The 26,541-nt window shown below is 40.6% G+C and overlaps 1 protein-coding gene across 2 annotated transcripts; it reads right to left on the reverse strand.

Annotated features, from left to right (window-relative positions):
• Positions 1-588: 588 nt before the first annotated feature.
• On the reverse strand, positions 589-26,444 carry SLC39A9 (solute carrier family 39 member 9). Of its 2 annotated transcripts, XM_054970797.1 has the most exons (8): positions 25,602-25,650; positions 19,645-19,738; positions 17,377-17,485; positions 12,550-12,741; positions 9,580-9,648; positions 8,545-8,630; positions 2,721-2,855; positions 589-1,955 (listed from the first exon to the last, which is right to left on the reverse strand). In XM_054970797.1, the coding sequence occupies exons 4-8, from the start codon at positions 12,680-12,682 to the stop codon at positions 1,725-1,727; spliced, it is 654 nt and encodes a 217-aa protein (XP_054826772.1). In that variant the 5' UTR covers positions 12,683-12,741; positions 17,377-17,485; positions 19,645-19,738; positions 25,602-25,650; the 3' UTR covers positions 589-1,724. The 2 variants fall into 2 exon arrangements, with proteins under 2 accessions (XP_054826772.1, XP_054826771.1); XM_054970796.1 differs by lacking the exon at positions 19,645-19,738 and having other exon boundaries at positions 25,602-26,444.
• Positions 26,445-26,541: the final 97 nt, after the last annotated feature.

Here is a 26,541-nt window from a genome sequence, read left to right on the forward strand (position 1 = left end):
TCCCCAATCTCAAGCAGGCATCAAAACAGGAGGTTTGTGTAGCAGGTAGGCCATGTTGGCTATGCCTTCTGGAGAGGGCTATTTCAGATCAGATGTGCAATTGATCAACCCTTCAGGAAAAGGTCAGAGGTTAGATCTAATGTACCGCCATCATAGCTCCACTAATGGAATAGAACTGGAGACATTGAGCTCCCTGGGGACTGTCAGGAACAACGTGGAGGGTAAAATCAATGAGAAGCATTCCCTCTTCCACTGGCAGAACTACTTCTGGGAAACAAGGTTTGAAGCCAATTCTGTATCAATTAATTGTTCTGTGCTGATCTTAAATTTCAATTTCAAATGTTAACAAAATCCCCCAAACCAAGATCCTTGCTTAGTTCCGATTTTGACAGCTGTGACTGTGCTGATAAAGCATTCAGCAGGAATCACCAATCAAAAACAAATCCTCACCCAGGACTTACCATTGTTTTCTGACAAGCTAGTATAGGGTGTGAATAAGGAATAGAAGAAAATCTGTATTATAATTGTAAGCGTGGAGTGGGCAACAAGGGTGGAATAGAGAAATAAACAGCGCCAGAGAGAAACTAGTTATTTTATATTTTTATCTTTTTTGCAAACAATGAAAATGTGACTATTTTAACAAAGAAACATTTGGCAATGGAAGTAAAGATGCACCTCTAATTTGTTGTAAAAATTGTGTGCTAGAATCTACATATGCCTTTGGATATTCTGGGTTTCTGCCCGTGGCTTGTGTCTTTCCTAACAAAACAAATGTTATTAGCCAAAGGTAGCATCTCACATGCAAAGGCTGACACTGCATTCCAGAGCTGCACTCAGTCAATACTAAGTGTAAGACTCCAAAAGCGAGACAGAGTGGGACCTAATTCAAACAGTCTCACACCAATTCAGAATACTTATTTTGCTTCTAATAATGGTAAACATTAAGGATTCTGTGATCACAGCATCTACCTCTGCAAAAATACTTTGTTCTGGCTGACCAGTGCTTAATCTTCTTTTATTTAATTAAATTAGGCCTTTTAAAATAAATTGGTACAGTATCCATTACAATAAGCACCTACTTGTCAGAGTTCAAAATAACCTAACTCTCAGCCCAACACTGCTGCCTCACTCTACAGTATAGATCATTATAATCAAGAAGCACAAGAAGGGTAACTTCCTAATAATGCAATACAAGATCCCCATCCAGATGCTTATCTAGCAAGACTTTTGTCTCCTAAATTGGTCTCAGGCTTTATCCAAACAGTTCTTACAGTCCAAGATTTATATCAGATGTCTCTTCCCCCAGATAGCCTGTGCCATCATTATGTAAAATATTGAGGTGGTGAAAAGGAGTCCCATGTGTTTGAAGGCAGCTCTGGATGCTGACACACAGAATACTTTGGTGATTATGATTTCATTGTGAGCCACAAAGTTCTTCCCAAATCATTTGCCATAAAATCGAAATTTCAACTTCCCTGAGAATAGGGCAGGAAGTCATAATTTAAGTATCTTCAGAAAAGTTATGCAGAATTAATATCCAGCTGTCCAAAGTAGGGTCTGCTACACTAAAAGCTCTCCCAGAATTCCTCCTTCTGCAGTCATGCTTCTCTCTGACTCCTTAAACAGATGGGGTGGTTAACAAGGTAAGAGAGACAATGATAAAAGAGCAGCCCAAACTTGCTGCTCATGTCAGATCGAGGAGCACATTGCTAGACTTCAGGTCTTTAATGCTGGTGTCCAATGGACAAGATCAGAGGAATCAAGCATCCCAGGACTAGAGCTGCCACCTCCAAGCGGCTGAGTCCTTTTCCTCCTGTAGTTTCAGCTTTGTGGCTATGTCCCATGCCACCCACTTCAGGGAGGACATGAACTGTAGCAACGTATAGAAAAGTCCCTGCAGAAAAAAGCATGGCAACTCCAGTGGCATTGACTTCTAAAAGGGCTTGTTTACTGCTCTGAAAAACAAAAAGATGAGGAGAGAAATGAGTCAATAAAAACTAAACTGGTCCCTTTGATAACAATTATTATTTATTCTGGTTGAGGCAAAAAAAGTTACCTCCTGACATGAAAGAACTTCTGCCACTGAAAAACAGAACAGTTCTAACAAAGCTAATTCCCTTTATTGCCTCATCAAAGATCTTACTACACATGCACCTGTCGATGTAAAAAAATATTTAGAGATTGTTGCAATTACTTTTGGTAAGCTAAATCTTGTGGATTTTTGTGAACCACAGTCACCTTGTCAGGGCTCTGCATCATATAAATTTATGCGATGATACATCGGTAAGCCTTTAAACAGACATGCACACACACTCCTACTCATTTGGAATTTGTCATACATTTATTATAAAATAGATGAATAATTTATTTCCATTTCAACAACATTCACATAAGGAACAAGCAACTGTGATGCCTGTTAGACACAACTTACATAAAACTTAGCATGCTATTAAGTCAATCATAGTACAGTTTTTGGCAATTCAAAATCATACATAAAAATACATGACTGAACAAATACCAGTATCTGCTTATCTATAATATACATTCCCCAATATGTAAATTCAAATTGAATGGTAAAGATAAGTGATGAAAGCTAAGTAATAGTTGAATACTAGCAAACATCTGTTAGACTTCCCAGCTATTAATCATTTCAAGCGGAAATGATTCAAGCCGGGTCACAGTAATAATTTCAGGCAGTTAAATTTCATCAAAAAGTTTACCTTGCTTAGCCCTAAGTAAGTCACCATTGACAAAACAGGTGCTGCTAGTGCAAAAACCAGGAGGTGCTTTCTGATTCGATTCCGTTCCAGACCAGCATGCATAAGAAAAGAGACTAGGCCAAAGGCAGCTGGTGCCTACAGGAGAAAAATAGTTAACATAGATCTTGGCAATTTAAAGTTATGTTTGAATACCAAACAAGTTGAGATCAATGGGCTGGGTCCTACAACCAGAAGGCATTAAACAGAAGGAAATTTGTCTCTGCTTCTCCAGATGCCTCCTAAGAACTTCAAAATGCCATGAGGCAATGGGGAGGGGGGGCATGCAGGGGGGTGCAGAAAGGAGGGGAAATAACGCAAAACACAGCCATCAAGGAGGCAGAAGAGTCTTGCTCACCTTCCCTACTTTACCATGTCCCCTGGTGGCATTTATCCGCAGGCTCCCTCAACCCTTCACCCCCACAAGACAGGCTTTCTGTAAGCACTTTTTACTTGCAATTTATAAAATCCATTCCATTATTATGTCCATGCAAAAAGGAATATATAATTATCAGCACCACTAGCCTGTTATTGCAGCCTATACAGTTCCCTGCATCTCGGCAGGTTTTGATCACGAGACGTATCAACACTATTTGCTTACTACCAATTCAATTAATATAGTTTCTAATAGTGCATACAAGGCCAAAGCTGAATTGCCATGAAACCATACTTAACTACACTCTAAACTTAAGCTAACTACATTCTGAGTAACAACTGTATTTAATAATTTCTTTTAAAATTAAGAGAATTTTTACAGGCTTCTACTCTAGCAGAAATATTTTATCTCTTCTTGAAAATGCAACACTAAGAGCTATATAAAGCAACATAGCATCTTCTGCTACTATTTCTGCAAGATTTAGGCATCACTAAATGCCCTACATTTTGAATTAAAAAGTGCTTTTAGCACAGATGTTAGTGTTAACCAGGATGTTTCCCCCTTATTGTTCAAGTTCTGTGGCAGCGAAAGTGGCTCAGGAGCTACCTGCAGCTCTTTGGGACACTGTCTTCCAAAGTGGCACCTCCCCATGTCTCAGGAAAGCAAGCAAGGTGCTTGTCTGATGGGACGTGGTTGACAGGTGGCTTCCATCTTGAAACTGCCACGGCCAGAACAATGGTCAAGTTGTGAGCATCCTTGAATTACAGGGCTCATGCCAGGAATAGAAGTAATTGCAGCTCTTTTGGTTGATGGTAACTGTGAATGAGGCTTTCCGTGAGCCATAGATTGAGTGCCACTGCTCTATAACAGCCTTCTCCCCATTAAGAAAACTGCTATGTACACAAAGGTATGTGTATGTTGAGAAAAAGGATAATCAAAGACAATGAACTTGGTATTTGTTCTCTGGAGACAAATGCGAACCTGTTAAGAAAAACTACGTTGTGGAAACAGAAGTGTCTAGGGAAGGGGGCAAATATGTTGGCTAGCTTTAATTTCTATACATTTCAAATATCCTGATTTTTCATTCATGAAAGTTTTTCATTGTGAAAATTTCCCCCACTTGCTTAAAATACAGACTAGATTCAAAACCCCACATTTTAAAGTTAAGCCATTGTGGCCCCCTTTCACACAGCCACCAACCATAATAATAATCCTCCTTTCTCAGGTTTAGGGCTTCCCAGGCAGTTAAGGGCCGTAATGACATGCCACCTGTCTGATCTATATTTCTCAGGTAGAGAGCCCTGACCTAAATCCACACAGGATCCCCTCTCTATTCTTTCAGAGGCTTCATTGGACAAGCAGCTAGTTCCCTATAATTATTTCCCCTCAACCTGCTATTGCCAAGCAGGTTAATAAGTGTTTGAATAATGGTTACAATTCACTGTTTTCTTTTTTATATCTCATTTTCGGTAACCAATCTACTGAAGATCTGGCACTATGACAATCCTTATTTAATCACCTTTATAAAAGAATCTATTTTTATATATTATCTTTACCAATATACGGAGTATCATCAATATAGAAATGGAGCCTTATATCAAGTACAATATTATAAAGATTTTTCAATAATAATGTCAGGCCTTTGGATAATGCTTAAGAAAAAAAATTACTCATTTATTTAACTATTTTTTTATAGGTAGCAAATATTGGAAAGAAAACTAATAATATCATTGTATGCTAACTATCTTTAACACCTGTAATAGAAGACTTATTTGATATCATTGTATAATATCTACCTTTATTATATTTGTAACTGTTTATTAAGCATAATTTTTTAATTAAACTATTTAAAAGGGAAAAAAAACCTGCTATTGCCCAGGGCTATTGGGGAAAGGGAACTTAGAGATAACTTTCCATATATACACTGCCACCATTTATTAAATTTGGCCCATTGTCACAACCAGTGTTTGACTTTTGTGTGCATATTCTATTTCCTCTCAGCCAATAGTTTCAAGGCAGATGGCGGTAAAACAGAACCAAGAATAAATTTTATTTACAACATAGGACACTGAAGTGAACAATTCAAAAAATTAAAGATAAATTGTAGTTAAACAGGGAAAGATTACTGTGTAACAGATAAACAGCCAGCTATCTCAGCTGCTTCTCCTTAGCAGCGTCAAAACCTTTCCCTCTGCCTTCCAAAGGACTTTCAACTGTCACTAGCCCACCATTCCTCCAGTTCTCATTGGTTGTTTCCCAGGAGAGGCGGGGCTGGGATTACTCTCATCTATCAGCCATACAGTGGCTAAACAGCCATACAATGGTATGTGGCAGCATCATTATTCTGAGGTCACATATCATCTTGCCTTTTGAATCATGCCCATTTCTTCATCATGGAAGGGATGAAAACTGGCATTGAGAACATAACATTTTTCCTATCACACACGCAGACATAAATGACAATCTTGTTGAATTATCCCAAAAGTCCTTCTGTCAAGGCATCGAAAGCTACCTGAACCTACCCACCAACAAATTTCACTGTGCACTACAGAAAAACACTCTTCACATCAAAACATGTTAGTAAGTCAAACTTTCCTCCTGTAGAAGCCCTCCAACTTTTAGACCATTTTAGTCACCCTTTTCCAGGTCTACAACTGTTTGTGATATAAGGTGACAAGAACGACAAAGATATTCCAAAGTGTGGCCATATAGCAAACATAGGCCCTTTGTTCATACTTCCTAAACATATTATATTCCTAAATACATTAGATTTTAAATAATACAAACTAATGTCAGTTTGTCTTTTCCACAGAGCAAATGAGTTAAGGTTTTCTTTAAAACAGAGATCTTCTTTGGTTGGCTACAGCAACTCACATGCCATCACAGTATGTGAATTCATATTTCATCCCAATAGTTATCATTCTGTATTTGCAAGTATTATTATCTACTAGACATGACAGCTATAATTCAACTTTCAAAAAAATATGGAAATCTACCCCTCCATATCCCCTGTAAGCAGGCTGGTCGCCCCACCTTTTCTTCAAAGGATACTCAGCTGCTACAGCCACTGTCTTCCTTCTGCAGCAGAAATGTCAGAACATTTGAGGATTCCCTCGCTCTTTTTAGTTAATTTGTGTTTTCCTGCCTAAGCAGGGAGTCTTAGAGACCCCTACCTTACCTGTGAGTGACCCCATTGTGTAGCTCTTATTCACGTAGGAGGCAGCCAAGTTTATTATTACTCATTGTACCCTTAATATCAAGAGAAATAAAGAAGAATTGTCGAAGGCTTTCACGGCCAGAGAACGATGGTTGTTGTGGGTTTTCCGGGCTGTATTGCCGTGGTCTTGGCATTGTAGTTCCTGACGTTTCGCCAGCAGCTGTGGCTGGCATCTTCAGAGGTGTAGCACCAAAAGACCAAGCGTAGCACCAAAAACTAAAACGAGATCCCACCTGCAAAATCACCAGGCTAACAAATGCGCTGATCAAGAATTCCTCACTACATCCCGACACACACAGAAAACTATGCAAGACAGAAGCACAGCCACCTAGACTATATGGACTCCCTAAAATACATAAGGATTCAGTCCCACTCCGACCCATTGTGAGTGCCATTGGTTTACCGACATATGAATTAGCTAGACATCTGGCAGATCTCCTGCAGGACCACATCGGGAAAACCTCGTCTTACATCAAAGATTCAGATTTCATCAACAAAATCAGTTCTCTGAAACTCAATCCACAAGACATACCTGTCAGTTTTGATGTTGTATCCCTGTTTACCAAGGTTCCAGTAAAAGACACTATTGCACTTATTAATCAGATTTTCCCAGAGGATGTAAAAGCCTTATTCCATCATTGTCTGACAACCAGTTACTTCCAATGGGATAACGAATTCTATGAACAGAAGGATGGGGTGGCCATGGGGAGCCCTCTCAGCCCAGTTATAGCAAACTTCTACATGGAACATTTTGAAAAAACAGCTCTAGAATCAGCACCCCACAAACCTAGTGTATGGTTTTGGTTTGTGGATGATACATTTATCATTTGGAGCCATGGGGAGGAAGAATTGATGGGGTTTTTGAATCATCTCAACAGCATCCACCTGAACATACAATTCACAATGGAGAAAGAAATCGAGGGAAAACTCCCATTCCTGGATACCTTGGTCATCCACAAAGCAAACTTTCAGTTAGGTCACAAGGTCTACAGGAAACCAACTCACACTGATCGGTACTTACACAAAAACTCCAATCACCACCCCCGACAGAAAAGAGGCATAATGAAAACATTAGTGGATCGTGCAAGACGGATATGTGAGCCGCACTTTCTCAATGAGGAAATTAATCATCTAAACCATGCACTTCAGGCAAATAGCTACTCCAGAAATGAAATTCGAAGAGCAATCAAACCCAGGATGAATCAAACAACCAAGGAAAAACAGTCTCCTCCAGGAAAAGTGTTTTTGCCATATATCAAAGGAATTACTGATCAGATGGGAAAGCTTATGAAAAAGCATAACCTTCAAGCAGTATTCAGACCCACCCGCAAAATACAACAGATGCTACGATCAGCAAAAGACAGTAGAGACCCCCTCACCTCTGCAGGAGTATACCGTATACCCTGCAGCTGTGGACAAGTTTACATCGGGACCACAAAGCGTAGCATCCAGACAAGAATAAAAGAACATGAAAGACACTGCAGACTCGGACAACCTGAAAAATCAGCAGTGGCTGAACATAGCCTAACTCAAACAGGGCACAGTATCTTATTCCAGGACACCAAAATACTGGACAACACTTCCAACTACTTTGTCAGACTGCACAGGGAAGCCATTGAAATTCACAGGCATAAGCAAAACTTCAACAGGAAAGAAGAAACCTTAAGAATGAACAGAGCATGGTTTCCAGTTCTGAAAAACACCAGGCTAACAAAACACTCTATACCCAACAATAGCCCTGCAGAGAAGATTAGCACATCAAGCACCAATCCATATGCAAAAGAACCTCCTCAGGATACAGTGAAGCCTCCCGCCATTAACATTCCACACCCTGGGAAACTCTTACAGGATGACTCAGCTCAACCCCACCCCTCCTGAGTAGATATAAATGACCTGCCAACATCGTTTCCACACTGTGACACTGAGAGATCTCTGTCTTTTGGTGCTACACCTCTGAAGATGCCAGCCACAGCTGCTGGCGAAACGTCAGGAACTACAATGCCAAGACCACGGCAATACAGCCCGGAAAACCCACAACAACCAAATAAAGAAGTGCTTCGAAAAAATGTTTGAAACTCTTCTTGAATCTTAATCTATACCCCTGATAATTTCTGCCTATTAAGTCAAACAAATGACTCCCAACAGTGACTACTATCCACATGTGTTAGAAACAAATGTTCATGTGCAAGACTTACCTTATGTAACATAATTGCAACAAATACTATTAGCTGGACACTGGTCTGAGATGTTGAGGCAGCTGCACCTAAGGCAACACCATCCGCTTAAATTGGGGATGGCCAGAGGGCAGAGAGGAGATAAACAAATACATTAATTATCAAGGGCTTTCTGAGATTAAGTTATACAAAGATCATTTTATAGTCCACGAACTATAAATCTTTATCACACCTTAATCTGCCTTCTCTTGCTCAAAATCACAAATAGTGCAAAGATATATTGTCGAAGGCTTTCACGGCCGGAGAACGATGGTTGTTGGGGGTTTTCCGGGCTGTATTGCCGTGGTCTTGGCCAAGACCACGGCAATACAGCCCGGAAAACCCCCAACAACCATAGTGCAAAGATAGTTTTAAGAGCAGATTAAGCAGCAATAAAGGCTCCCTTTAATTCATGAGTTGGGGGGTGGGGACTGGAATCTAGTTACTCCAGTCCTATGATTTCAATGGGTTTAGGCTGCATAGTATTGTACTGCAATCTCCTAAAGGCTTCTAAAGATTACAGAGGTGATGGTCTGAAAAAGCTACTAGTTAAGTTAAATGTAAGTTTTCGCTTAAACAAATTCCTATAAATAGCTCCATCCTCACATTCCATTAACTTGACCTCACACATGCAGGATCTTCAGGATCAGCTCTTCTATCAGGTAGAGGCTTCCCATTAATTCAGCACAGAGAAAGTTCCCTCATGCCTTCAATGTACACCTAATTTTAATGTGGTGATACTTGTTTGTGTAGAACTTCCCATGCGTGTACTTGGCTCTCCCAAGCACCAAATATACTCTTTTACAACACATCCCTGTGGTTCTCTCTATTTTACTCTTATCTGGTGCAAAAAATTCTGTAGATACAGAAAACCTTCCACCTACTAGTAGTGCTGATTAATGGCATCATGATACGTAACTCCAAGCAAGTTTAATATAAATCATGGGCAGTCCCAAGAATCCTGGCCTTTTAGGGGAAAAAGGTGGCCGGGAAGTGGTGGGGGAGAGAATAACTTACCTGCAGCATGAACAACTAATCCCAAAGTAGTAGTGATTTTGGAATTGCTTGATCTTCCTGCTTCTGGGTCTGAAATAATTAAGAAATCTTAACCAAATAAGATATAAACAAATATGGAGCAAACCCTAGAAGAGAAATATTACATGAGTTGAAGTGCAACTTTTCAAATAAAAATAAGCTTTAACTCAAATACATGAAGCTGTCTTATATAACGGATTCATCTAGCTCAGTATAGCCTACTTTGATTAGTAGTGGCTCTCCAGCACCTCAGGAGGACCTTTTCCAACAGCACCAAATTTCTGGAATTCTATCCGCAGGGACATTCAGCTGTCACCTTCTATCATTATCTTCCACCAAGCAAGTGAAGACTTTTCTGTTTTCTCCGGCATTCCCCCATTGATCATCTGATCCTCCATTCCATTTGTGTGTCTATGTTTTAATTGTTCTGAATACAAGTGTTTTAACTTGTTTTAATGTTTCTATTGCTCACTGCCTTGAGGACCCTAAGTTGGGTGGAAAGATGGTCTAAAAGTGTTTTAGATAAAAAGAAACCAACCTTGGCTGAGATCCTTTAACTGGAGATGTCAAAGACTGAAATGGAACTTTTCACATGCAGAGTATGGGTGCAATCACTAAAGCCCAATGTTGTCTTATACCTTATAAACTGTTTAGTAATTATTTTGCCAGAGTCTTGTCATATTATTTAGTTACAAAGTTTATACCCTGCCTTTCTGCCCGCATCAGGGCTATCGAGGTGGCTAACAGACTGAAAACACATAATAAAAACACATCTTAAAAATCATTAAAACAATTAAAACTAATACACATAGAAAAATATTGAGCAGGAAGGATGGATTACAGAGGAAATGCCAGATGAAACAAAAACCTTCTCACACATTGGCAAATGACAATGGAAAGAGACAGGTGAATCTTTCTGGGGAGAAAGTTCTAGAGTTTAGGTGCCATGTCCAAGAAGGCCCTCTCTTGGGTTGCCACCTGCCTGATTTCACAAGGCAGGGACATCCAGAGCAGGGCATTTGAAGAGGACCGCAGTAGTTGGGTAGGTTCATAAGGGAGCAGGCGGTCGTTCTGATCCCAAGCCATATTGGGTTTTAAAGGTCAGCAGCAGCACCTTGAATTTTGCCCAGAAACAAATTGGGAGCAAGTGTAAATGGGCCAAGACCAGAGTGATATAGTTTCTACGACCCATTCCAGTCAACATACCGGCTGCAGCATTTGGCACCAATTGAAGTTTCTGAACACATCTCAAGGTGAGCCCCAAATAGTGAACTACACATTGCAGTAATCAAATCTAGATGCACCCCACAAAAATTTGGTAAAACTGAACTTTTAAAAACCGAATCTGAGAAAAAAAAATTAGGAATTCTCTGAATTCCAAATTGATCTGGTCTGGCTGTTTCTGAAAAAGCTGGTCATTGTTTTCTATGGAAATTTTTTTAGGGACTATCCAGAAGGCTGGGGGGTGGGTCACTTTTTAACCAAGCTTCATCAAATTGGGAAGGAACCTACTCATGACTGTCCTCTGAAGACCCCCCCCCCCATGTTGCATGAAGATTGGACCCTGGGGCCCAATTCTATGGGCCCCCAAAGAAGGTGCCCCAACCCACTCTCCATTATTTCCCTATGGGAAATAACTGAGGGCTATCTGAGGGGCTGAGGGTGGCATTTTTCAAGAAAACTCCACAAAATTTGCAGTGGTCCTATTAATGACTGTCCTCTAAAGACCCTCCCCCAAGTTTCATGAATATTGGATCCTGAGGTCCAATATTAATTAAACTTGGGCAAAGCTGCCATGGCCCAGGAATACTCCCAAATGCAAGCTGAGCTCATTCCAGAGAAAACTCAACTGAACCAAACTGAAGCAAGGGAATGGAATCCCCCCAGAACCAAAGTGAAGAAAAGAGACTAACACCACACCATAGAATAACATCGATTCCACTCAAAATGACCCCGCTAGCTCACTGAATAGCCACCAGATTGTTTTCTATGGGAAAATCAATGGCCAAATTGTACTAAATTTTTACTGAAAATTCAGTAATAATTCAGAATACCTGGTTTTTGATTGGGAACACCCAGATTTTACTGAATCAGCCAAAATTTGGTATTTCAATTGGGACTCCAAACCAAACTGCATACCTCATAACCAGAACATGTACCACAGTCGTCTGATTTTTTTTGCCCTGGAAAGGCTGCAACTGGCTAACCAGTCATAGCTGGCAGAAGGCACTCCTGGCCATAGTTGCAACTTGCTTATGTAGCAGTAGGCCAGGGTCCATGAAAAACCCCTAACTATGAACCTATTCTCACAGGGTGTTTGATGTGGGAATAATAACATAATTGTAAACCACTCTGAATGGATGTTAAGTTGCCCTGAAGGGAGGTATATAAATTGAATGTTGTTGTTGTTGTTGTTAATGGAATGTAACACTGTCCAGAACAGGTGACACTTTAAGTCCTGGGTCAGACCTTCTGCTCACCAATAGTACTTTAGAATTCTGTAGTCAGCATATTAAAGTTGTCCCCTTTGAAGGGGCATTAGTTTTCTGCCTGCTTCCTCCCCTTCTCTTTTTATAATATACTGAATTTTAGTCAATTCTGATTACAGCATTTAACATCTCGCTGCAAAGTCTTCAGATTAGAATTCACAGGTGATGGTCTTTTCCTTCAGAACACCATCTTCCGCCTCACCAACACTTTTTTCAGGCTCACTCCAGTACATTTACAAAGTTCTACTCAAGCAAATCGTGGTACTTATTATGTTCATGCATATTACATAACTTATATACAACTTCACACACCACCAAAAAAGAACCATTTTCATTTTGGTACTGGGTATTGAACAAATTGCTCTTTCTTTTAAACAGTGAACAACAGAATGTGCAGGCAGCTATCTGACTGTTTCAATACTCATCACTGGTTCTGGTTATCTGTCAGGAAAGCTTGATTTACCATCTGCTGTATGTACATGCGAGCTGCCAATCTGATCCACCAGAAGCATGAAGACAAAGCCAAGGACGAGAGAAACTCCAATGTAAGCATGTAATCTTGAATGGTCATGGTCATGGTCGTACACCACTGGCATTTCTGCTGCTTTCTCAGATTCAGCCACTTTTTGAGTCTCACTGACTGGATGGTGCTTTGCTAAAGAATACAGGAGAATTTGGAGTTACAACGACAGAATCCTCAGGAGTTTCAATGTCTAACCCTGGGGTGTCAAACTCATTTGTTACAAGGGCCAAATTAATGACACTTGGTCAGGCTGAGCCATGTATATCATAAAATTTAATGCCGGGTACCAAAGATACAAACTTTATAAAGGACATAGGCAAATCCAATTAATGTTATTACTTTTTGTTTATTACAAACATGCTTAAAACATTAGCACTCTTTTTTTAAAAAAAAAGCCAGAGTCAGAAAAACCACAAAAGTGAGTGTGCTCTCCATATAGAGGTCTCTGCTCTTTTTTTCCTCCTTTGTTGTCTCTTATACCTGCAACTGATTTGCAAAACACTGGCATCATGTCCCTTTTCTCCCTCCTCGCAATCCACCTCTTTTTTGGCACAATCCTGAGTCCCCATCCCAGCCTCAAACGAAGATCATAACAAAGAATCCAGTCTCCTTCCTCCATCTCTTGCCTCTCCTGTGGCTCTTTTAGATTGTAAGGTCTTTGGGATCTGTTTTCTTAGATGCTGTTCTGTAAATATGGTTGCCAACTCCAGTTTGAGAAATTCCTGGAAATTTGAGGATGGTGAAACCTAGGGAGGCGGAGGTTGGGGGAGGGAAGGCACCTCAGTTGGGTATAATACCATAGCATCCACCCTCTAAAGCAGCCATTCTATCCAGGGGAACTGATCTCTGTGGCTTGGAGATTGTAATTCCAGATCTCCAAACCCCACCTGGAAGTTGGCAACCCTATCTTTAAAGTACTGTATGCCCTGATGGTGTTCTATCAACAAGGGAAGTAACAACTATCTTTTGAACTTAGGCAGCAGACCAAAGAGCAGCCTGTTCCACCTCCCCGCACCCCCCAAGCTGGCCCAAAGTCACTCTAGACTGGCTGTCCAGGTTGGGAGCCAGAAGCCTCAGACAGCAAGCTCCAGGTTCCTGCTGGGAACCTGATCCTGCATAGAGTCTTTACTCAGAAGCAACCCACACAACAGTTTTTAGCAACTGCAGCTTTCCCAAGTGTCCAGGGGACAAGAACTCTGCTTCTGAAACTTTACTGGGTGCTGAAAATAAAAGGCACCCTGGAGGTGCGTGGGCATGAGAAGGCAAGAACAGTGCCATGCTGCTGGCATTCTCTTCACTTTCCCCAGCCCCAAATTAGTGTGTGTATGTGTGCGCGCGCGTGTGCCTTTCTCTCTGAGTCTTATTGTTTTCCTCTCAGGGAGACACAGGAAGGCAGCTGCCACAGGAGGTTTCAGGGAAAGGAAAGCTGAGGGGGGGGGGAGGGATGTCTCCCATCCCTGCCTCTCCCCTGCACAGCCCCAGTGGCAAGAACGGAAGGAAGGGGAGGGAGGGAAGGAGGGAACTGCCTGTCTGGCTGCACTGAGGAGGAGGAGGGGCCCAGAACAGCCAGCTACTGAGCTCAGATTGGAGCAACAGAGGTGCCGGGGACCTGGATGCACTGAGGAGAAGGGGGAGCCATAAAGCACACTCACTGAGTGCGCACTGCTCATACTCTAGAGCAGCCTCCAGCTTTTTTCCCAGTTGGTCGTGGCCTTATACAAGCCCTGGAGGGACCAGATTTGGCCTGGGCCATATATATGACACTCTTAGTCTAACCATTTTAATAGTCTTCAGAAGCATTTTTAGATTTTATAAAGAAATTTTATAAAGAGATAAAGCATAATTTTAAATCTATCATGAACTAATCTGAACAAGGATATGTAAATGTGCCAATTTACTTCAGCAATGAAATTCACTCTTATAGTAGTTGTCAACATCACTGCAGTATAAAAGTGCTAAAAATCGGCATGTGGGAAAAGTGCATTTTTGGTCTTCGACTTTTAAAATCTTTGTCTTGCAAAACTGTATTTCACTATATTTAATTTTTAGTAACAAATCTGAATCACCAAATCAACTATTAGAAGCATACAAACTTCAATTATAACACAGCAAACTAACAGAGCAATCCTAAACAGTAATATTCTAAACCTACTGAAGTTAATGATCATAGAAGGATGTGGTTTAGGATTGCAAAGTCCGTTTTCATTCAAATGGTCTGACCTTAAAAAACACCAAAAATACCCTCTGGGCAGTGATTTATTTGCAGATTGTGGCAATTCAGAAATCCTAGACACTGAGCAAGTACAAGGCAAGTAAGCTGTAACCAGTCATTGGGGGAGTTTGATGAAGAACAGCTAAGCGCCTCAGTGAATGACTTTCAATTCCTAGCCACTGTGGTATGTGGACTGTAAGTAATTTTTGCTCAGCTTAGTCACCTTACAACTGGTGAGCTATAGTAGCAGCTGTACTGAAACAAACTATCTACTCTCCCCTCCAACTGCTGAAACAACCAGGCACCTGGAGTCTTCCCTATCAACCATGAGGATTATTGTCTTTATTAAGAAAGCAAAAGCTTTTTCCACATTCTGCACCAGATTGGACTTGTGCTGCAATGTTAAACAACAGTTGCTGAAAGCTCACTTGCTTTAGTTTAAACAATGTCTCCAGTTAACCAAAACTTTAAAAAGGAATCTAACAGAGACCCTCTAAGACAAATTTAGTGCTTTACTAAATATTTCCGAGGATTAAGCAAGGTAAAATATATGTCACATGCTAAACTACACTTATGACAAGCAACTGTCCCTTCCTTTTCAATCATGATAGTACCCTTAGACCAAGAGTGCCCTCCTAGTCCAAGACTGTATTGAAATGGAGAAAAGAGTACTGAGGTGATATCTCAACTCTCTACCAGCGGCTTCCAAGGAAGTAGCCAGCATAGCTATGCAGCATAGCTTTGCGGACAAGAAAAACAGCAACATTACTCCTTTTTCTAATCTTTTCTAGCTGAAAAAAGTGGAAACAAAAATAAAGTAACAGCAGCAAGAAAAGGAGGAGACAGTGGAAGGAGGAGACAGAGCAGCTCATCAAATGGTTGATGAGCAGAATAAGAAAGTTCAGGTTTTGCAAATTGTAGTATTCACTTGAATTACATTTCTCTGCTAAAGGGATGCTTCTAAAGCACTTGGTCTGTTGTGTACTATATAGCATAACTGCTGGTTAGAGGCTTTCCACTTACATACCCATTGTCCTGACATACCATATTAGCAATTTGTTCAGCTGGACCTAGCCAGTTGACATCAGAAACACAGTATTGATCTCAGATCTCCCTAGAAAATGCCTACAAGCTTTGTCATAAGATTTTCACATCCAAATGATACCATCTAAGGACATTCTTACAGACCCTCTTACAAACCTTCACTTTTCTCAACATGAAAGTACTGGCAGAGTAGGAATATGTGCATAAGATACACTCACAAAACCATTAATTCTGGGCAATTTTAAACTGTATGCTTATTCCAGATATGCAAACTGCTTAATAATACAAGTAGTTAAACTAACATGAAGTGCTCAGTTAAACATTGTTTCATATTTATAAGCGTACAGATCCTTAAACTCTTTTCACGGGCATTCTAGCAAATTCTGCAAAATCTATTATTTATCACACTTGTATCTTTCATTCTGGCATGGAGCTCAGGGAAATATACATGGAAGGTTACAAAGTATTCTCTTTGACAGCAAAGGAATAGAACAGCAAAGATATCAGGGAGAAAAAAGAATTTAATTTTGTCAAGGTCATACTATATGACGATTTCAGCTTTATTTTCAATACAAGTGGGAGTAAAAATGATCTCAACTCCATCAGATTATATGATACAATTTTTTAAAAAGAGCAGAAGTAAGACACCAAAGGGCACTGACCTCATTAGGCTGAAGAACACTTGAAGCATGGAATTGCAGAAGGCTGACAACAGAGTTTCATATATTTTTTCACATTTCTTCAGGTCCATTTGATACCACTTCTTGGTTAAGGGGTTAATAATCACAGAACTGGAAAATCCATTCAGCTCATCATGGGCTTACTTCATAAAATTCCATCATAATCCACAACAGCTGCAATTGTGTGTGTCTGTGTGTGTGATAGCTCCTGAGTGGCTTAAACCAGGCTGGTGCAGTAGGAAGAGTGTCTGACTTGCATGGAAAGCGTTCAGATCCCTACTCTGCCAGGAAGCACACTGGAGACCTTGGGTCAGTCGAGGGGTAACCAACCTCAGAAGGCTGCTAGGATGATAAACTGGGGGTGATGGAGAATGACATTTACCACCCAGAAATTCTCAGAGGAAAGGAGGGATCAAAATGTAACAAGCAAATAAAGGGAGTGATGGAATTTAAACTTTTTTTAATCTCTGAGCCTCCACATTATAAACTGTTTCTGAAACTTCCCTGTTTCAAAACAAATTCTGCTATGCAACACAGGGATTTGCTCTTTAAGCAAGACAGACCTAAAGTTCCCTTCATTTTACAGAACTCTCTTCATGGTTCTTTGGATTCTGGCTGTGATCTTTAAAGTAAAATTAAAATAGAAAGTGTGAAGTTATTCTACAAATGTTGAACTTCAAAGTAATTTGATCTATAAACAGAATATGAAGCAACTACAAAGAAGTTTAAACATAAAAGAACTCTCACAGTAATGAATGTTTGGTGCTTCAGCAAAAGGTCAACTTTAATTATTCAGAATACTTTGCACCAGAAAAATCATTATTCTCTCACCCTCCAAAATATCTTCATAAAGGGCATGTACTCCTTCAGGCACAATGACAGCCAAAGCAGTCCCACAAAGGAGGCCAGCACCAAGGACTGTGACCAGCTTTAACCTTTCCTGCAAGTAAATATAGAACAATTAGATTTTTATAGCACCCACAATCCTGTCACACAAGAACAAATTTTAGGATGAACATATTGTTTGCTCAAAAATACATAAGAAGCCAATGGTACACATGACAGAAGAGCCCCTAAACCACCAAGCTCGGTAAAAAGGATCGAATATAGGATACTCTTGAAAAATTCGACAAAATAAGATTTGGCATGGTATTTCATTGAGTGACCTTTGCCCAATGTGAGGGAAGTTTTGAATGTCCCACAAAACTAGGCATCTTACAACATCCATATTCATTTTTTTAATACTATTTATTTTTCAAAGTTTTTTCTTCTTTCATAACAAAATTTAAAACGGAACTGTAAACAACATACAACTATTCAGTACAGTGCAGGAGAGTTCATAACATTCACACTGAGTCTTTTTTTTAAAAAAAAACAGTTAATAACCACGATACAGATGTAGGAATTTAAAGGTTTTGTAGTAATAATGTATTTAAAAAGATACGGATCTAATGGATACTTCTTGGTGGGGCCAGCTTCTTTCCTGATCATATGATCTAAAACTGGTAACCAATCTTCCCAAAAATCAGATTGTATATTAGGCAGGTCAGCACACTGTATTTGATATGTTATTTTCTCCATATAGTATTGGTCCCAAATTTTATCATACCACAGTTGGAGAGAAGGAGCTCTGGGGTCCTTCTACACTGAAGCAATAGCCGTTTTGGCTGCAGCTAGAAGCATAGCAATTAACCTTCTAGAGCTTATAGGAACGTCCTGTCCCGACCACAAGTTAAGCAAAATCAATTCAGGCTTAAAGGGGACAAGGAATCCGGTAATTTGTCTAATAATTGCTATTATGTCAGACCAGAAATTACTTATCAGGCTGCACATCCACCAACAATGGATAAAAGACCCCACTTCTCCGCACTTTTCCCAACATTTGGGCGATATGGTTTTATTAACGCAGTTAAGTTTTTGTAGGGTGATATACCATCTTGTCATAAGTTTTTGGGATTGAGTACATATATTTACTGAGTTGGATTTAAAAATTGAGGAGTTCCAAATAGTTGTCCATTGTGCCTCTGACATTTTTATATTGCAGTTAGGGGTTTGCGCTTTGGGTTTCCAATTCGGATAAATTACCCGAATCAGACCTGATCCGTAAAGATTAGGGATATCTGAATTGGGGCCAGCATGCTGGCCTCGATTTGAAAATCACGAATCAAAGCTTTCCGAAACATTTGGAAAGCTTCGGGGCTGAGTTTAAAAGGCCCCACCACTGCTTGCAAGCAGCGGCGGGGTCCTTTAAACATCATCTCACCCCCCCAGCCCCTCACCACCATCCCCAGCCCCCCCCCCACCTACCTTGTCGGCAGCAGCGGTGGCTCCGGCTCCTCTGCTGCTGCACCGCCACCTGAGCCTGCGGGGCGGTGGGGATTGGAAGGCTGGAGCCAGAGCTGCCGCCTCCGGCCCTTCCTGCTCCTCAATTGGCCACGGTGCGCTGGCGGCCATTTGAGGGGCAGGAAGGGCTGGAGGAGGCGGAGAAAGCCCTTCCTGCCCCTCAAATGGTCGTAGCGCCGCCGTCGCGCTGCGGCCAATTGAGGGGCAAGAAGGGCCGGACGAGGCGGCACCATCGGCGCCTCCGGCCTTCCCTACCATCCCGCAGGCTCAAGCAGCAGCATGGCGGCAGAGGAGCTGAACTGGCTAGCTCCAGGCCGTCACAGCCTCGTGCTGCCACCACCTAGCTGTCAGAGACCCTCCCACCAGGTAAGTGGGTGGGGGGTGGAGGGGTTTCCCCGGGGGGGTGGGGGTGGAGGAGTTGCCTCAGGGTGGTGGGAGGAGGAGGGGTTGCTCCAGGGGGAGTGGGGGGGGTGGGGATTGGAGAGTTTTCCCCCTTCACGTCAGTATGCTCTGAATATTTACGGAGCATGCCGAAGCGAGTAAAATACCTTAATTCCAAAGCACCTTGCCACTTCGGAATTAAGGTATTTCCGGATTTCCCCCCCGCTTCGGGTAAACCCGAAGCAGGAAACCTAAAGTGACCTGACCCTTCACACCCCTAATTGCAGTACATCTCCCAAGCAGGTTGGTATGAATAGGGCTTAGTCCTTGATGCTTTCAGAGTAATTTTGTATATCTTTGATAAAAGACCCTTACCTCCACTGCCACCAGATTCCAGAAGTTCTTCAGATTCAGTTATTTTGCGTCTCAGGGAATTTTGTATCTCAGGAGTAGTTATAAAGTGTAGAATCTGCAGGTATTGGAACCAGGAGATTTTAGATTGAAGTTTTGCCTCAATCAATTGCCTAGACATGAGTTGTCCACTACTGGTTATGTCCAAAAGTCTTGTAATATGTTTGGATTTCCAGGTTACAAATGAGTCCTTATTGTAAGCTGGTTCAAATCACTTTTGTCCTGTAAAACAGGAGCAGGAGGATATATACGGTGCCAGCATGGACCTATTCCTGTCCCAAGTCTCCAATGCCGGAGCTAGTAAGATATATTTTTTTATTGCTTCTGGGCAATCAGGTGCTGCATTCCAAATAATTTCCTGTAGCATTCTGGGGGATGAATACTGTTGTTCTATGTCCTTCCAATCAGTGTGGTATTCAGGATATAGCATAAGGACCAAATAAGTGAGTTGGGTAGCTTCATAGTATAATTTAATATCCAGCATTCCCAGGCCTCCTTGTTTGGTGTGACCTTTCATAATGGCAAATCCAACCTGTGGTTTCTTTCCTGAGCAGATAAATTTATTTAATAGTTTCTGCCACCTTTCCAAGGTTTGTACTTTAATAGAAATGGGCAGTGCTCGAAAGAAGAGTATCTGTGGAAGTATTATAGTTTTTACTAGGTTAATCTTTTCTAGCCAAGTTAGATTAATCCTTTTCCAGCTGGCTAGTGTTCTATAAATAGAAAGGTGGAGTTCTTTAAAATTCAAGTTCCAAATTTAATCTAGGTTTAAGGGTATTTTTATACCCAGATAGGTCCAACTGGTTTTAATCCATTTGTATTTATACCTTGTTCTGATATATTGTATTGTTTCTTGTTTCAGGTTTACAGGGTATAATTCAGACTTAAGGTGGTTGATGGAAAGGCCAGAAACCAATCTAAATTCCTCTAAGCATTTTCCAATACATGGTAGTGAACTACTGGGATCTGTTAAGTACAACACCAGATCATCAGCGAAAAGACTGATTTTATATGTCTGTTTCCCAATTGTAATTCCTTTAACGTAGGGGTGTGACCGTAAGGTTGATGCCAAGGGTTCTATAGCCAAAGCAAATAATATAGGAGAAAGGGGACACTCTTGCCTAGTACCTCGTTTATAAGGAATTCTGGTGAGTGGATACTATTAGTTCTAACTATAGCTTTGGGGGCATGATATAGTGCTTTGATTGCATTTAGCAAATACAAACCAAAACCCATATGTTCAAGTAAACCTAAAAGATAGGGGACCTCCACTCTATCAAAGCCCTTCTCCACATCTAACTATAGGAGCAGAGCCAAGGATTTATTCAAATTACAATGATTAATTATATCTAACATTTTCCTTATATTATCAAACAGATTTCTCGTAGGCATAAAGCTGGCCTGATCATGGTGAATATAATTGGTGATGAACGAAGCCAACCTCCTTGCTAATATAGTTGTGAAGATTTTCTGATCCTGATTTAAAAGGGAGATTGGCCTGTATGATTTGGGATCTGTAGTGTCTTTACCCTTCTAGGGAATCACAGTAATTTCTGTTTCCATCCAAGAAGGGGAAATTTCGCCTGACTGCATCACATAATTACACGTCTGGTAAAGGAGTCGAAATCAAATCTATATATATTTTTATAGAACTCCGATAGAAACCCATCTCTTACAGGAGCTTTGTTATTTTTAAGAGATTTAATTGCCAATTTAACTTCTAGCTCTGATATTGGTTGATCCATAAGTAGTTTGTGTTCTTCAGATATTTTACCAATATAGTTTTTATTAGAAAGGTAGTCAGTCAACATAGCAGGGTTGGGGGAGTCTGATGTATATAAGGCCTGATAGAATTCTGCAAAGATGTTTGCTATTTCTTCAGGTTTTGAGTGAGCTTGCCCTTTTTTGTCTTTAATGGCTTTTATAGAGCATGCCACAGTTTTTTCTTTAACTTTTTAAATAAGAAGCTTAATAGATTTAGATGACCTAACCCAGTATTTTTGTTTAACATATAGTAATTGTTTTTGAATTCGGGCTGTCTCTAGACTTTCTAAAGCTTTTCTTTCCAAAGTCAGCTGTTTATATACCTGTTTACTACACGTATTCTTATGTTCCTGTTCCAGTATTTTAATTTTGGCTATTATCTCATTTCTAATCTTTTCTTTTTGCTTTTTATGATAGGAGGCTGCCGAGATTATTTGCTAGCGGAGGACAGCTTTCACAGCATCCAATACTAGTGCCTGGGAGATGCCACAAGCTGCATTCAAATCAAAATATTGTTTTATGTCTGAGGAGATTGAGTGTATTTGTTTATTGAATAAAAGTGATTTATTTAACTTCCAAATTGATTTACTTGGGGGTTTTGGTCCTAGACTAAAAATGCCTTCCATCCAAGCATGGTCGGTCCATAATTTTTCACCTGTAGTAGATGAATGTGTATGATCACTTAACTTAGGAGTCAAAAAATATAATCTATCCTTGTATGGATATTATGGACTGGAGAGTAATAGGTATAATCTCGTTGGATTTTGGAGACGCCAGATATCTTGTCGTCCTGCTTTATTCATTATGTCTGTAAACTCAGAGATACCTTTTTTCTTTATCTGGTGGCAGCAATGGTGTCGAGCAGTAATTGGTTTAAGTTCTCTATGCATTCTGAGAGTTTCTGCTGGAAGATTAGGGGAATACTTGAATTTCTTTGCCCTTATAGGGCAGCGTCACTCCACCTCCCATCCATATGCATTTTTTAAAGTGGTTATGTATACTTCATGAAGTTACATAGTCAAATTATTACTTATAGCAACAACTTCAGATGTTAGTTTACATGTAGAAAAATAAAAGAAGCTGAAAAAATAATTTCTTTTAAGCACAACATTTTTATTCTGCCTGTCCTTCAAGGAGATCAAGGCATCCCCCGTTTTATCTTCACAACAACCCTATGAGGTAGGTTAGGCTAATCGAATTACTGGCCCAAAGAACCCTGTGAGCTCCACAGCAGTGTGGTGATTTGAACAAAGACCTCACAAATCCTACTCCAACACTGTAACCTCTGTCCACAGAACAACTGTAGGAGCCAAATTAATGCATCTGTTTTGAAAAATTATCCAGATAAAAATGCAGTCTGAGTTTAAAGATGAGTTGACTCTCATAAAATGGAACCATAACCATTTATCCAACAAATTGAGTTGAACCCTGATTTTCCACCTAACAGATAACTATGGGGGGAAATATCTGAGATTAATCATCATGTTACAATAAATCACATAACTTATTTTTTATTGTGGGTTCCTACTGTGCTGATCATCACAGGCACTAAAAACTAGGATGTAAACATTTCTCTTTATCTAAACCCACTTCTTGTTTGAAAACAAGTTCTGCCCTACATGTCTGGGGAAATAAAAACCAGCCCAAATGTATTTTCTTTAATTAAACAGAAAGAGAGAATAAAACATTTTTAATTAGCACGTCACACACAGATGATAATTAACTGTAAATACCCTACTGCTCAGTTATATGCCAGAATGCTGGCAAGAGATCTATACCAACCTCAAAGGCTAGTGAAGTCCTTAAACTTACAGAACTTATATGAAGATGTACATATTACCTATCGAAAGACCGGCTCACCTGAAATGACTCATGAAAACAATCACATCATAAATATTAAAACAAGCTCTATCTTCTTGCTGTAAAGCAGCTTTTATTGCATTATTTATAGCAGGTTATATAGCACTATGTTCAAATTACTTATTGTTTTTCAATGTTTTCATTTAATAACATTACATACTATTCTAAAATGCATACTATTTCCTAAAATGCAAAGCAGTTACCTAAAACAATTCCAATACACAACAGCAGATTAAACCTGCATCCAATAACACCAAACAGCCAAATAAAACCATATTCAACTAAAGGCTCTGCCTTACACATCTGTCAATCTATTTCTGAACCACACCATAGAGAATATGAGACAGAGTAAAAAAATAGGCTGGGAACAGATGTGGTGAGTGGATTTCTTTATAAATCTGAAGTCCCAGGGTTGCAGGAAAAAAATCTGAAATCTAATATACACACACGACAATGGATTAAAACACTGCAAAATAAGAAAAAGAATACCCTGCAGCTTTAAGAAAAGAATGCCCACTAAACTCTCAATGGCTATTGGGGGTTGCTATACAACTACAACATTATTGCCATGCCTTCTGTAAAGCAAAGCCAGGAGAGTGGAGCAGGAGTGGACTGGGAGATCAGAACAACCCTAGAAAAGGTCCCACACACTCACTGATCCCTATTTTAATATTTGAAATAATTGCATACTATAATGTTGGCATTACTATCCCCCTATCTTCCTTTACACAGCTTTAACTTGGACTTGAGGTTTCAAATTATTCAAAACAAAGTTTAAACATTTTCTTTGCTAATTCTGCAAAGAACAATTTGGAACAAGTATAGGAACCCAGGTACCATGATCATTTTGATTGTAGCTATTTTTCTAAGTCAAAGGGTTAACTTAGATCAATTCTTTGGTAATTGTAACGATGTGATAGCAATGTTTTTGGTCAGCTAACGATGGCTATACTTAAGCAACTGAGTTGTAATTTGCATTCTAAACAAAGTCATAAAGGGTTTTAAAGATCAAAACCAACACTCTGAATTGAATCCAGAACCAGGTTGTCAACCTGGGCAACTGAAAATATAATATAACCAATCTGGGTAGTTCTAGTCAGTAAACACATTTTACACCAACTTTAGATTTTGAGTCATCTTCACCTTACGCTAACCTAGCCTCAATGTTTCATTAGCAAGGATCAAGGTGGCCAAGTTAGTTCTGTCCAGGAAGGGATGTAGCTCTTGAGCCAGTTGTAACTTTAAAAAGGCACTTCCAGCGATAGTATCAACCTGCTTACCCAGTCAACAAACTCCACCATACTGTAGGCACCCATATAAATTGAATAATAAAAGTACCATTCTTCCTGACCAACGTCACCTCCATCAAGCTTTAGGTTATTCATCTTTAACCAGCCAACCATACTTTAAAATTACCAGCTACTAATAAAACTTAGCTAAAAGTATCCTAAAGAAGCCCTCACTTTTGGATGTTACACATAGAAAAGTTCCAGTGCCCATGTCTCAGAAAAGTGGTCAAGGTCCTTGTCTCATATGGCTTGTGGCTGACAGTTGGTTTCCACCTTGAAATTGCCACCACCAGAGGAATAGGTAAACTGCAAGCCTTTCTCAGGTACAGGCCTCATGATGAGATGTAAGTAAATGCGGCTCTCTGGTTGATGGCAATTACAAATGTGGTTCTCTGCCAAATCACATTTGGTTTGGTACTACTGGGTAAAACAAAAAAGACAGCACCTCCTCCAAATATAAAACTCACTGTATTGCAAACTGTAGCAACCTCAATTTTTTAGTCAGCTTTTTCTTTATTTACTTAACCAAACGTGTGTGTGCCATCATCACCTCTGACCTATGAATGAAAGACCTCCCAAATGTCCTATTGTTAACAAACTTGCTTATATCTTGCAAACTGGAGGATATGGCTTCCTTTATTGAGTCAAACCATATCATTTTAGGTCTTCCTCTTTTCCTACTGCTTTCAACTTTTGCCACCCCAGCATTATTGACTTTTCCAGAGAATCTTGCCTTCTCATAATGTGACCAAAGTACAATAGCCTCAGTTTTGTCATTTTAGCTTCTAGGGAGAATTCAGGCTTGATTTGATCGAGAGCCCATTTATTTGTCTTTTGGGCTGCCTATGGTATTCTGCAAGATTCTCCAAACGTATGTACTGTGTATTAAGTTAACACTACACTTTTAAGAAAAGTGCAACTAACACATAACACTGCCCCCCCCATGTCCAATACGAAACAAACTTCCTACAACGTTTCCGAAGCAGATCGGAGTAGATGACTCCTTACCTCAGAAAAGTTGACAGCTAAAGGGATGATCCCAGCCACATAGCAGCCTACCAGCATAGCCAACGAGAGCAGGCTGATAGACAAGAAGTCGTCCATGGTCTATTTCTACTTCTTGCTCAGCTGTTATAACAGGCCCACTAATTCTTCCGTGGATTCGCCTGCGCGGCCCCCGATGGAGAAACAAACCTCATGGGCCAAGAGCAGCAAGCTGGAGGATGCTACCTCCTTCCTTCGCCCAAAAGCTGCCACGTCGCCTGGGGCTGGCTGCAACACCTGGAGTCTCCCTCCCGGAAGGGACTATCTACCTTGACGCTTCCAATTCTTCCGAAGCCGGGTCCTGTGCGGAAGGGCCTACAGTGAGACGGTTCTAAGGCCGCTTGGGATCAGGCCGCCTTCCTTCCAAAGGGCCGCCCCAGGGACATCCGATGGTAAGTTCTCGCTCGACTACTAACGGGGCAGTGGGAGGGAGAAAGCGAGCTTCACACGGAGCTGCCAACGCCGCCTCCGACACGAGGGAAAAGGAAATCGGTCCTTGTCAGTGAGCGACAGTAGCCAACCAATACAAGATGGCAAGGAGCGAAGAAAGCTGGCCTTTCCCTCAGTCCAGAGTCTCTCTCAGCTACCGAACTCCCGCAGGTGTTGCCATGAAGGCCAAGCGGCAACTCCTCCTCCCAGTCACTTCCTCTTCCTTCAGTCAACTTCCGGGACAGTTGGCATTGAAAGAAAACGTAACTGGGGCTGCTCTTGTTTTCCCGCCCTATTTTAAAATGGCGGATAGGGACAGATGGAGCCACCAATCCCTGCCCGTTCTTCTGACTTAAGTGAGATAGTCCTTACTAAAAATGGCCGCCTCCACTTTGAGCTAGACTAGTTCTCACTGAACTTCCGGCTCAGCATAGGATAACGAGCGAAGAAAAAAAAACACGAAGAAGCGCTTAGT

This window comes from Eublepharis macularius, chromosome 2 (assembly GCF_028583425.1).
Source record: "Eublepharis macularius isolate TG4126 chromosome 2, MPM_Emac_v1.0, whole genome shotgun sequence".
Classification (NCBI taxonomy): Eukaryota; Metazoa; Chordata; class Lepidosauria; order Squamata; family Eublepharidae; genus Eublepharis; species Eublepharis macularius.

Bases quoted from the DNA above. Each gene is read 5' to 3' on its own strand.
- SLC39A9 (XM_054970796.1), bottom strand. From the start codon at position 25,697: ATGGACGACTTCTTGTCTATCAGCCTGCTCTCGTTGGCTATGCTGGTA. The intron at 8,631-9,579 runs GTAAGTTATTCT...CCCCAATTTAAG, and splicing joins ATTAGTTGTTCATGCTGCAG to CGGATGGTGTTGCCTTAGGT. The intron at 1,956-2,720 runs GTAAACTTTTTG...TTTGTTTTTCAG, and splicing joins CTTACTTAGGGCTAAGCAAG to AGCAGTAAACAAGCCCTTTT.